We start from the raw sequence: 13264 nt of genomic DNA, 5'->3' as shown, positions 1-13264 counted from the left end.
AGTAAGTTGTTGCTTCAGAGACTACTTCGCTCAGAGAACCTGTCAATCACAGCTGTCAATCATGATGTCACAGCACCGTTTTTATAGCATCAAATAACTAACTAAAAACAAACTTATTATGAAAACAAACACTTGAAATTACTTCAACGTGATAGAAACTACAGTACATGACAGAAACTATCTTTGGAAAAAAGATATGTGAAGTGTAATTTAATTGTTTAGTTGGTCTCACGTCCCATTGAATAACATGGGGAGGCGGGGTTTATGACCTATACCAGGACCAGTCACCGGGGGCGATCGAGACGTTTTGGCATCACTTTTGAGGGCTTGTGTGGCACACTTGTGTTAAACTCACCACTGAGTTTTGTGCTGAGAGCACATGGTGTTTCAGACTGCGAGTTGGTTTTATTCAAATCATTCGGAGGGCCAGGTAAAGGTGATCAGTGGGGCAGTTTGGGCCCTGTCATTTAGGTCTGGAACTGCATGATGTTGAGGAAATTATGACAGAATAATTTTGTTTTTAATCAATTACTCACCCTCATGCCATCCCAGATGTTTATGACTTTTTCTGCTGAACACAAATAAGGGCTTTTAGAAGAATATTTCAGCTCTGTATTTCCTTACAATGCAAGTGAATAGGTGCCAAATGCGATAACACATCCAGTGGTTAAATCCATATCTTCAAAAGCGATATAGGTGGAGGTGAGAAACAGATAAATATTTACATCCTTTTTTTTACAATTAATTCTCCCCCTTCCCAGTATGTGGCGATATTCACGAATAATGTGAATCCCCAAAAACAAAAGAATAGGAAAGTGAAAGTGGTGATTGATAGTAAAAAAGGAGTTAAGTATTGACCTGTTTCTCAACCACACTTATCGTATCACTTCTGAAGATATGGATTTAACCACTGGAGTCTTATGGATTACTTTAATGCTGCCTTTATGTCCTTTTGGAGCTTCAAAATTTTGGTACCTTTTCACTTGCATTGTATGGACCTAAAGACCTAAAATCTTTGTTTGTGTTCTGCAGAAGAATGAAAGTCAGACACATCTGGGATGGCATTAGTGTGAGTAGATGATGTGAAAATTTTCATTTTTGGGTGAACTATCCCTTTAAGATACAAAAATAATTCCATGTTATGTAACAACAATTTATTCAGATTTAGATTAGACTTCAAATGTTTAAAATTACATTTTAAAGCACTATAACTTATACATTTTATCTCTTAAGACACAGTTCTTATCAGTCCCTCATGTTATGTAATCCTACAGTCTTAAAGCACGTCACACTGCAATTATCAGGCAGATGAAAATAGATGCTCAGAAGCTGCAATGCTGTCACAATCTCTTTGACCTGATAACTGTGATAACTCATATGTTGCAGAGGTTCTTTTTAAAGTCAACTCAGAAAGCTTTGTTTAGAACAATGAAAACAATCCATATTTTCACAGTAATGATAAAACTAGTTTTGTTTCTCAGTCACAACTGAATATGTTCTGTTCATTTGGAAAGGTCACTACTGTTTTTAATGTTTTTTGTTCATGATCATGTACCTCACCCGAAAGACCAGTCTTGTGTTTTTTGTCTGGTACAGGTGTAACATCGCAGTGATCTTCATGACAGAGCTGGTGGTGGATCACAGTGTGAAGGAGGACTGGGCCCTACACCTCCCTCTGCTGCTTCAAGCCTGTTTACTGGGTCAGTGAAAACCTATCCGCAGTGTTCTCATCACAAGTTGAGACATTTTATCAGGGATTTCACCCTCTCAGATTAAGGCTGTACAGATAGAGTTAGGTGTACTCATAAAAAAGTGCTGCTTTTAACATAGTGCATGGTATTTTTAGCCAAAATGGATTTGCTACTGCTATATCCTTCTTTCAATCAAATCACCTCACATTTGAACCATTGCATGACTGTGTCTTATGACAATAACTATGTGGCTTGATACGAGAGGAACATTGTCCATGAAAGTATGTAACAGTACTGTAGCTACTATCTCCTGAACATTCTGGATGGTCCGACCTTATCTTTATTAGAAATATGTGAAGTATTTGAATCCCTGCGGATATGACTACATTACTCAATCCATTCCACACAATAACAAGTTTAGGAGATGGCAGACTCACAAAAATGTTACGAGAGGACTTAATTAAAAATATCCCAGATTCCATAACCCATAATGCTCAACCACTAATCTGAAAATTGGGTGGGATGTGCCCCCCTCAATATCTTTTCTAAACACACATACGTAAATGGTTGAAATATTTATGTATAGACTTTTAACTTTGGGTATGTGTCTATATTTAGGTATGGACCACTACCGTCCAGAGGTGTTTGAGCACTGTAAGAGGCTTCTCTTACATCTTCTCATCACACTGTCCTGCAACAACAATTTCAGCCTCATCGCCTCTGTCCTGCTAAACACCAGAGATGCCACCAGCAACAAGAGTCTGACCTTCAAACCCAGCTACCTGCCGGAGTTCTCCTACACAGGTAGAGCTTTTCTCATTCTTTTGTTATAGTTTTTTTTACTAATTACAAGGCCTATACAGAATCTGCACCCACAGAACTCTGCAGATTTTTCCAGAATTTAAGATTGTATTTAAAGGGATAGTTCACCCAAAAATGTAAATTCTCTCATCACGTACTCACCCTCATGCCATCCCAGATGTGTATGTTTTTCTTCTTCTGCTGAACACAAATGAAGATCTTTAGAAAAATATCTTACTCTGTAGGTCCATACAATGCAAGGGAATGGTGACCAAAATTGTAAAGTTTCAAAAAGCACATTTAAAGTCAGCGTAAAAGTAATCCAGATGCCTCCAGTGGTTTAATCCATGTCTTCTGAAGTGATCCAATTGATTTTGGGTGAGAACAGACCAAAATATAACTCCTTTTTCACCATAAATCTTGACATCAGCAGTCTTCTTGGCGATCATTATTTCAAGCTCGGTTACACTTCCTAGCATCATCCAGTATTCTGTGCATGTGTCAAGCAATATAGACAACAATGGCAAGATCTTTTCAACACATTGCCACACCACTGAAACTGAGAATCTGAAATCTTAGTCTTTTACATTGCCTTTTGACATTTAAAGGGTTATATTTGAATCAGGATTTTTCAGAATTATCTGGTAATTATTCCCTAAAAGTGATTACTCTGGAACTATTGCCAATCTGCATGAACTCTGAAATACAATTTTATAAACATTAAAACTAGAAATTAATTGTAGTATCAATTATGAGTATATATTAATGTTCTGACACTTTTTAAAGCTCTGCTTGTATACAATGTTGTGAAACCCATCCTTCAAAAGGACAATTTTCTGTAAAGCTACAATGATCTTGTGAAATTTAGCAGCTTTTCATGGATCATGTTGTTCACACCGCCCATGCATGAACACTCATTGACTTTGGTTTTGGCACATAGCTTAGGAAAGTACATTCATGTTGAAATCCTGCTTTGGGGTGGAGGGGGAGAGTCTTATCTGTAAAAGAAAAACTTCTGGTAGTACAAAAACAATTATATGTACACAAAGCATCAACATGATTAGAGCATTCCTTTGCACTATTTTTGTCTTCTTGCTCAAAAGGGGTAGATGGGAGACTGGTTTGATGTTAAAGCTAAGATGTGAGTGGCATCTTATCTGTTAAAGCAGATAAGATGCCACTCACAAGATCCTTTCATAATAGTATAAATGTTGTTCTTTAAAGTTCTTTATTTTACCCATCTTGAAATGTTATCACCTCCTATTATCTTTTTGTCTGTCTTGTCCAAATATTTTAGAGAATGCAACAATTATGTTTTTTGCATCCTCTGTAGGCTTTTCAATGTGCTAAAACCCACTCTGAACACTTTAGCAACCAACCACAACACCCTAGCATTGTGAAAGCTACTTTTGCATTAGCAAAATCCCCTAATCCTATACCCCAACCCTAAACCCTAACCCTAATCTAAACCCTAACCCTGTCCCTAAACCTAGCTGTACCTCAACCACAGTTGCAGCAAATTTGAATCTTGTGAGAATTTAGCAAAACAATATGTACACAATTAGTACACTGTATTGTATGTATTTTAATGTTATTACATAGTACTTAAAGAAGTTCATGTAAATTGTGACCTAAAAATCTAATTTCGAGCTTGATTGTCCCAAACCTTACCATCTTAACATGCCCTATTTGTTGTGCTTAGGTGGTGTAGACTTTCTACGGAACGGCCAGGCATCTCCGGTGCCAGATTCTGGCCTCAGTTCATCCTCTACCTCTTCGAGTCTTAGTCTTGGAGGCAGCAGCTCCAACCTGCCTCACCTTGCCCAGGAAGAGGTGGAGCAATTGGAGAGCAGCACTGAAGATGATGAGAAAAGCAGCAAACTCATTGAGTTTCTCACTACCAGGTACACAGATCTACACAGTTACATTAATTATATAATATATATGTACTGTAATGTTATATGAAATCCAAATAAAAGTACAATTATGAGGTGTTAAGCCATTAAATATTTATTAAACAGGGCAAAATAGACTATGTTGGACTGTTCTTATTTATAATATATATAATTTTTTTTTTGCAAGTGTAAAGGCTGCTTTGTTACTTGAAAATGAATGAAAGCAGCTTAAGTTCTTTAACTATACTGTAACTAAAATGTAAGGTTATTTCATGTGAATATTCCAGAGCTGTTCAGGAACTGATTCAGGAAATGACACATCTTGCATCTGGCATCACTCCAGATGCCTTGTATGTTCCATTTCATCAGTCTATAATAGAGCGGTTCTCACGGTGGTGGTGTTTAGAGGGAATCTGGTGTTGGGTCTCCGGGTTCACGCTGCAGACACACAGTGATCTAATACACCATCTAGTGGTATACATTGGTCAATGCAATCACTTGTTCTAAAAAGGTTTTGGCCACAAGCAATAAGCAAGTTAATACCAAACATATCACACTGCTGTCAAGGTGGAGGGAGCTTTTACTATAAATGTGTGTTTATGAGTTTATTCTGAATATGCAATGAATCTGTATGTCATTTGTATGATCTTATGTATGTATTTGGGTGGTTTGTCTAGGCCTTTTGGACCATTATGGAGCCATGAAGACATCACTCCTAAGAATCCACACTCAAAGAGCATTGAGCACCTCACCAACTTCTTGCGACATGTTGTGTCTGTGTTCAAAGAGTCAAAATCAGGCAAGCCCTGACATAAACGGACACCACATGGTATTTTAAAGGGATAGTTCACCCAAATATAAAAATTATTTAATAATTTGCTGCCATCCTAGATGTTTATTACTTTCATTCTTCTACTGAACACGAACAAAGATTTTTAGAATAATATCTCAGCTTTGTATGTCCAAACATTGCAAGTTATTGGTGGCCAGAACTTTGAAGTTCCAAAAAGCATATAAAGGCAGCATAAAATTAATCCATATGACTCCAGTGGTTAAATTCATATCTTCAGAAGCGATATGATATGTGTAGGTGAGAAAGATCAACATTTAAGTCCTTTTTTACTATAATTTCTCCTCCCAGCCCAGTAGGTGCTGATATGCACAAAGAATGCAAAAAAAAAAGAAGAAGAATGTGAAAGTGAAAGGGGAGATTTATAGTAAAAAAGGACACAAATATATATATCTTTTTCTCACCCACACCTGTCTTATGGCTTCTGAAGATATGGATTAAACCACTGGAGTCATATGGACCACTTTTATGCTGTCTTTATATGCTTTTTGGACCTTAATTTGGCCACCATTTATTTGCATTGTATGAAACCTACAGAGCTGAAATATTCTTCTAAAATGTTTAGTTTGTGTTCAGCAGAAGAAAGTCATACACATCTGGAATGGCATTTACATTTTTGGGTGAACCATCCCTTTAACAGAGTGCAACTTGCAACAATTTGTTAGAAACTATTATGAGTCTTTCTTAAAGTGTCAGTTTCGTATGTGTTTAGATCTTCGTCTTGAGCAGCAGCTGAGTGAAGTGGCGTTACAAATGGCTCTGTGCAGCTCCTCCAGGCATTACGCTGGACGCTCCTTCCAGGTTTTCAGAGCCCTACGGCAGCCTCTCTCAGCGCTGGCTGTGTCTGACCTGCTTTCTCGTTTGGTGGAAGTGGTTGGTGAGCATGGAGAGGAGGTGCAGGTGAGATTTGGCACTGATGCATTGAGCATGATGGCCTATTTCTGAATAACATCTTGTATATGATGAGACTCAGAATGTATCCTCTCCTCAGGGTTACGTGATGGAGCTTCTCCTCACTGTTGAGTCCGTAGTGGATAACCTGGCTGAGTGCCTGAAGAACAATGACCTCTTTGTCATACTAAGGTAAGTTCTTTCCATAAACATTATGGAGTCTTTAAACTTGAACATTAAAAGTCCAAGATGCTTTGCTCCTTCTTGGTGATCATTTTGTGTTCTCTCATGGCATCTTCACCTGATCTCTCATCCAGTGGCAAGTTAACACTAAACCGTAAGTGTACTAGTCAACTGGACTTGATCCCAGGATCAGGCACAGCCTCTGAGCAAATCCGCCACCAGCGTAGCTACTCCGTACCCAAGCGCTTTGGCGAGGCTGACCGTTCCTTTGAGGTCCCCCGGAGTGCCACACTAGACCGCATCCATGCTTGCAACCATCTTCATCAGAACAATCTCTCCAAGCTCTGTTCTCAGTCTTCCTCTTTATCCACTGACAACGTGGTCTCCACTGACCCATCCAATGGCAACCACCCTCGCAACCTGCTGGCCACCATCTTTTGGGTGGCGGTATCACTTATGGAGTCAGACTTTGAGTTTGAGTACCAGATGTCCCTCAGGTTGTTAGGCAAGCTGCTAGGCCACATTTCTTTGGATAAGCAGGAATACAAAGAGAAGCTGGAGAAGATTCAGATCCAGCTCAAATGGAAGGAGTTCACGGGGCTTCAGCAGCTGCTGTTAAAGGGCTTCACCTCTTCCAACACCACAGAACTCACCTTGGAGCTTTTCAGCCAGCTTACATCTGTATCACGGCTACCAGTGGTGGACGCCTCACAAGCTATAGGTTGGATATTTTTTACACCATAACAGACTCCTATGTTCTTGCCACTAATTAAATGTGTTGTTTTTATATAATTGTGCAACCTGGCTCATACATTTATTGGGTGATTCTTATGTAACCTTTCAATAACATGTCTGGGTCATATTTCACCCCAAAATACAAAAAACAAAGAATAAAAACAAAAATCATAATTAAATAAAATACAATTATAATTTGTATTATTATTATTTATAAAATAATAGTAAATAAAATGAAAAATAGTAAAAATGAAGAAGAAATGTTAAAATATATTTAGCTTAAAATATAGTCTCTTTAAAGGGATAGTTTACCCAAAAAAGAACATTCTCTCATCCTTTACTCAACCTCATACCATCCCAGATGTGTATAACTTTCTTTCTTCTGCTGAACACAAACAAAGATTTTTAGAAAAATATCTCAGCTCTGTTGGTCCATTCAATGCTAGTGAATGGTGGCTTGAACTTTAAAGGTCCAAACACATATGCAGCATAAAAGTAATTCACATAACTGCAGTGGTTTGACCCATATCTTCAGAAACTATATAATATGTGTGGGTGAGGAAGAGATTCATATTTAAATCCCTTTTTACTATAAATCTGCCCTTTCCCTTTCATATTCCTCTTCTTTTGTATTTGTCAATTCACATTCTTGGTGTATATCGCCACCTACTGGACAGGGAGGAGAATTTATAGTAAAAGGGACCTAAATATTGATCAGTTTCTCACCAACACCTGTCACATGGCTTCTGAAGATGCATTTAACCACCGGAGTCATATGGATTACTTTTATGCTGCATATATGTGCTTTTTGGACCTTCAAAGATCTACAGAACTGAGACATTTTTCTAAAAATATTTGTATTCAGCAGAAGAAAGAAAGTCATACACATCTGGGTAAATGTAAATCTTGTTTGGGTGAACTATTCCTTTAAGAAAGATTTTTTGCATTGTGACATTATTTTCATGAGAGTTGCATTAAAGCAATTATTATTGTGTTGCTTAAAAATGTCTCAAAAAAACGAATCATGCTAAATTGTAAAACATTTATACACAATAGTAGTATTTGTACTGCCTTAAAAAATGCTATTGAGAATAATGGGTAAAAATAATTTCAAAACTGGTACAAGTAAATTGTTTTAATGGATATCTTTATTTTTTGGGGCAAATGTGCTTGATTTTCATGAAAATTGTCACATTGCCAAAGTTATAATGGTCCTAAAAAAGGCCTAATTTTTCTTTTCTTATTTTTGTCATGAGATTTTTGGGGTGAAATGTGACCTGGTGATTTATCCTATTATAATTTAATGTATCAAAGTTTCATGGTATGCCCAATATTTTAAGTGAGTTTAGGAAAGTAAATCTGCTCTGTTCCCCTACAGGTTTCCCGTTGAATGTGCTCTGCCTCATCCCTCACCTGGTGCTCCACTTTAACTCACCCACCCAATTCTGTAAGGATGTAGCTGAGAGAATTTCCCAGGTTTGTATCGGTTATTTTGACCATAACTTTCAACTATTATATCTGCACTCTTCAACAATGGGTGAATATCTTCAGCACGTTTATCTGAATATCACACATTTCGATTGGCAGGTTTGCCTTGAAGAAAAGAACTCCAAGTTGTCCAACCTTGCTCATGTGATGACATTGTACAAAACACACTCCTATACCCGAGACTGCTTCTCCTGGGTAAACGTGGTGTGCCGCTACCTGCATGAAGCCTTCAGTGAAAGCACACTCAACATGGTTACGTACATGACAGAGGTGGGCAGAAATGGCAGACAGACCAACATTTGTGGATTATTTTATTGTATATCAGAATTAAAGGGCTAGTCTAGCTAAAAGTGACAATTTCGTAATTATTTACTCACCTGTTGTTTCAAACTTGTTTGACTTTACTTTTTTCATGGAACAATAAAGGAGATAGATATTAGCAAATGTTAGGGTTTGACAGCCTCAGTCACCATTCACTTTTATTGCATCTTTTTTCCCCTATAAAATGAAAGTGAATAGTGACAGAGGCTGTCATTTTACATAACATCTCCTTTTATGTTCCATGGAAGACAAACAGGTTTGAAATGACATCAATAGTGAGTAAATAATGAAAGATTAAACATTTTAGGTGAACTAAACCTTGACAATGCAATTGTAAAACATCCATATTATTTTGATAAGCTTTTAGGAAAAAGTGCATACACAATACACAAACTTTATGTTTAGGAAACTTTTATCTCTAATACTTTGTGTTTTGTACACAGTTGTTGGAGAAAGGATTACCAAGCATGCAACAAACTCTTCTCCAGATTATCTACAGTTTACTGAGTCACATGGAATTGAGTGGCATTCAAGCCAAACCCTTCAACTTGGAGGTTCTAACAACCATAGAGAAGTTTGTTCAGGTGTGACTACTGTAATTTATGATTATAAAGTTGAATGTAAAGTTATAATACTACCTTATTTACAGTATCTGGTGGAATTTGTTTTATCCACGTTCATGCCATGTCACCATGTTCACTCATAAATGAATGGTTTACTAACCCTCGTGTCGAAACCCCTGTGTTCTTTCAAGGACCACAAACGCAGATATTAAGCAGAATACCCAGAACACTTTTAGTGGGGAGTAAAGCTGCCAAACTCCAAAAATGATGAAAAAGCAACCCAAAGTAACATAACAGTAATCCATATAAGTGGTGTTACTGCAGTGCAGGCAGTGCAGGGTGTACAGCGCACTGGGGCCCGGGGTGAAAAGGAGTGAAAAGAATGCTCACTTTCCCGACAGGGAAAAAACGAGGGGGAATTTCTAAAATTAGTATCAGTGATCACTTTTATCCAGCCTGTATCTCATCCAACCTAATTTTCTTCTTGAAATAGCAGTTTCATAGAGTTTCTGCTGTATAAAATCAATCTGTTTTACATCTTTTGTAATACCACTGCTTTTCCAGTTGGGGAAAAAAGGAAAAGAACGAAAAAACACAACCTTGTGCCAGGGCTATAAATCCAAAGGCACACCCAACAGCAGTCTATAAACAGTCAGTCCTATTGGCTGCTGTCCACATTACTGAGGCCTTCAGTGTGGCCTCACAGCAGAGACACTCTGAACTACTGCTTCTCTCATTGGGCTCAAATGTTTATAAGAAGAGAAGACTACTGCTTGTTAAAATGGACTGACTGTATGTGATGCTCTGATAATTGAGCATGTTTTTGAATGTGACCTTTGAGGAATAACTTCATTCTGCTTTTTTTTGTGCGACTTTAGACTGCACATTGGAAGGAAGCCTTGAACATATTAAAGTTGGTGGTCTCCCGCTCTGCTAGTCTGGTTTCGCCTTCATCCCCACAGAGTAACGCATCCAATGTGGATGTGAGGCATGTGTGGGATACACCCTCCAAAGCTCTGCCCGGAAAGACCCTTGACTTTCACTTCGATATTTCAGAGGTAATATATCCTACACACTCTAACAACGTTTGGCAGCTTTTGTTTGCTTTGATCCTGCTTAGTCTGTCTCTTACTTTCTGTCTTCTGTCATTATACAATTCCAGTCAAAATTTGGACAGATTTTTATTACATTTGTTTCTGTTTATCTTAAAAAACCTTTTGATCTAAATGCTTAAATTCTTTCCTCTAATTTTGCATATAAATTGTGCCTACTTATGAATTCTTTACAAAACTACATTTTTTGTAAAGAATTGTAAGGACTTTACTCTTATTCTGAAATGTGGAAAATATTAATGATACAGAATATATCAAATGTTTGACTGGTATTGTACTTTAAGCAAGAGCACTGATGTGTGATGTTAAAAAAGCCAACCACCAGATATTGGCATGCTCTTTGAGCTTGTCCACACTTTCTAAGGTGGAGTCATGTATATATGTTTTTCTTTCTAGCATTTAAGTTTACAATATTATTTGTAAAGATATCCTTAAAGATTTTAGAAATAACAAATTTGTTTTCGGTTTAAAACCTGAGGGAGATTTGAAAGACCCAGTTTCATCAAAGTGTGGGAACCAAACAGGGAGCTATTTGTGTTGTGCATGAATTCTAGGAAATGATGTCACGCCAGCTGTGGTGCTTTGCATTCAAAGTAGTTAGCGTTCTGGGCAGGGCAGCCCATACATGTCTTAAAGCAGACTTTTCTGCCCTCTGTCAAATACCTCTGGGATGTGTAGCCTCTAGCTAGTGAGCGAGTGAAGGAAAATGATACAGAGAACTGAAAACATGTTTGTTACCTTTCCAGCATTAAGGATTTCATGCGAATTAAGGGCATGTGAATTCAATAAGGGAAATCCTGAGGTTCCCTCAAGCTTTGCTTAGCTCGGTTTATTGGAGTTTCCTTTTCCAGAGCTCAGCTATCAAGATACACAGGACAAGGACCATTAAAAATAAGACTTCCACTTTTTCCAGCAAGTGTTGAATGTGGGGATCTGAAGCAGAGACAATTGAACTTGACATCAGGGAAGAGAGTGTACTGGAATAGACTCATTGGTTGAGGTACATGAAATCTATGGGTTTAAATGGTGCATGACTTTGTGTGTGATGTAGACACCAGTGATTGGCCGGCGGTTTGACGAGATTCACGGCTCTCTGAGACAAGATGGGAAGAATGGAGAAGGGGTCACTGTGACACGCAGTACCTCCTCCACATCCTCAGGCTCTTGCCAAAACAACCACGTGCTGGTGCCCGTCAGCTGGAAACGGCCACAGTCCTCACAGGTGAGCCAATCACACACACACATTGTTTTAATCTTTGAACAGTTTCTTATCATAGGCTCACCTTGGTAAGGTGCATTAACTATTATTTGCATATACTGTAATCAGAAATGTATGAATTATTGCTCCCCAGAAAATCAGACCACTACATCAAATATCTTTTTTATTTGTTAAAATTTTTTGTTTTGATTTTGTTTTTGTTTTGCTTTGCTTTTACTTTTCTTCGTTTAGTTTAGTTAAAATGTTTTGTTTGTTTGTTTAGTTTAGATTTGTTTGATTTTGTTGTTTTACTTGTTTGTTTGTTTTTAGTTTTGCTTAGTTTAATTTAATTTAGTTTAGTTTTTTTTTGTGTATTTTGTTTTGTTGAAAAATACATTATCCTAGCTTGCAAATCATTATTAAATAACAACATTTTGGTCAAATGACCTTCAGACATTTGACATATTTGTGTCAAACTTTGTGTCATTTTTTTCCCCCATGTAGAAAAGGACTCGTGAGAAGCTGGTAAATGTATTGACCTTGTGTGGGCAAGAAGTTGGACTCACTAAAAACCCATCTGTAAGTGACAGATGCATTATCCACGGCTTCAATTTTTGATAATGTGTCTGGATTCACAGTAAATGACTCCTCAAATCCCCTGCAGGTGATTTTCTCATCCTGTGGAGAACTGGACCTGATTGAGCACCAGCCCAGTCTAGTGTCCTCTGAGGACGGCACACGGGACACGGAAAACATGGATGACATCACTTCTGAACAGCAGTTCCGTGTATTCAGGGACTTTGACTTCCTTGATGTAGAACTGGAAGATGGAGAGGTAGGTGAAATTTTGATTATAATTGTGAAAACAAAAGGCATGATTTCCCCTTTCATTTGACTTCCATATCAGTTAGTTTAACTTTGTGTTAACTTCAGTAAACTGGACATCTGGTCAGCCATACTTACAGCATGGGAAAAACAAAATGGACAAAAGCGATTGCACTTCTTAGCACAATATCATTGTAGCAGTCATTAACTCTTTGTTATACACTTTCCTCTCCTTGTCCATGTCTGTGCCATCAAGGAGATGCAGGTAAGCCCAGGAATTCTCCAGTGTTGTGCTCTGTGGAGTTGAGCAGGATTATGAAGTGTTTATATAATATTTATTGCAAGCACTGCAACTGTGTGCATAGTGATGCATGTTCATAATTCTAGTTAAGCACTTAACTTTGGTTTTATGCATGTACAAATACACAATGGCACTACAGAGGTTCTTTTAATGTGCAGTTTATGTCTGTGGACAGATTAAATTCACTATCATTATTTTATCATTCTGGTTACTGGTAAACATCTGTATTGCAAGAATGTATTGTTGGGCAGCATCTAAAAAGAGAGATTGACTAAAAGCCACAATAATTTACAGCCAAGGGGGCTGTTTTTGATGATATTTTGATGATAAAAAGATATTTACTTTTTTAAAAGTACTTTCCCCTGGTTTGTACTGTCTTATGAAATCATGAGAAACAGTCAGTGCACTGA

At 37.7% G+C, this 13264-nt stretch overlaps 1 protein-coding gene across 2 annotated transcripts in view; it reads left to right on the top strand.

The window, feature by feature from the left end:
• frya (furry homolog a (Drosophila)) overlaps positions 1 to 13264 on the top strand; it is an 88507-nt gene that overhangs the window by 60203 nt on the left and 15040 nt on the right. Inside the window, exons 38-52 of one of the 2 annotated variants that reach the window (XM_052106685.1) lie at positions 1597 to 1700; positions 2310 to 2495; positions 4195 to 4396; positions 4675 to 4737; positions 5065 to 5186; positions 5950 to 6137; positions 6229 to 6320; positions 6446 to 7032; positions 8425 to 8522; positions 8634 to 8804; positions 9299 to 9439; positions 10297 to 10476; positions 11582 to 11752; positions 12233 to 12307; positions 12393 to 12563. In XM_052106685.1, coding sequence (XP_051962645.1) covers positions 1597 to 1700; positions 2310 to 2495; positions 4195 to 4396; positions 4675 to 4737; positions 5065 to 5186; positions 5950 to 6137; positions 6229 to 6320; positions 6446 to 7032; positions 8425 to 8522; positions 8634 to 8804; positions 9299 to 9439; positions 10297 to 10476; positions 11582 to 11752; positions 12233 to 12307; positions 12393 to 12563 — 2551 coding nt within the window. The remainder of the gene's footprint in view (positions 1 to 1596; positions 1701 to 2309; positions 2496 to 4194; positions 4397 to 4674; positions 4738 to 5064; positions 5187 to 5949; positions 6138 to 6228; positions 6321 to 6445; positions 7033 to 8424; positions 8523 to 8633; positions 8805 to 9298; positions 9440 to 10296; positions 10477 to 11581; positions 11753 to 12232; positions 12308 to 12392; positions 12564 to 13264) is intronic. The other variant, XM_052106686.1, reaches the window with a different exon arrangement.

This window comes from Xyrauchen texanus, chromosome 36, assembly GCF_025860055.1.
Source record: "Xyrauchen texanus isolate HMW12.3.18 chromosome 36, RBS_HiC_50CHRs, whole genome shotgun sequence".
Lineage (NCBI taxonomy): Eukaryota > Metazoa > Chordata > Actinopteri > Cypriniformes > Catostomidae > Xyrauchen > Xyrauchen texanus.
This window is presented reverse-complemented; position numbering and strand designations above follow the sequence as displayed.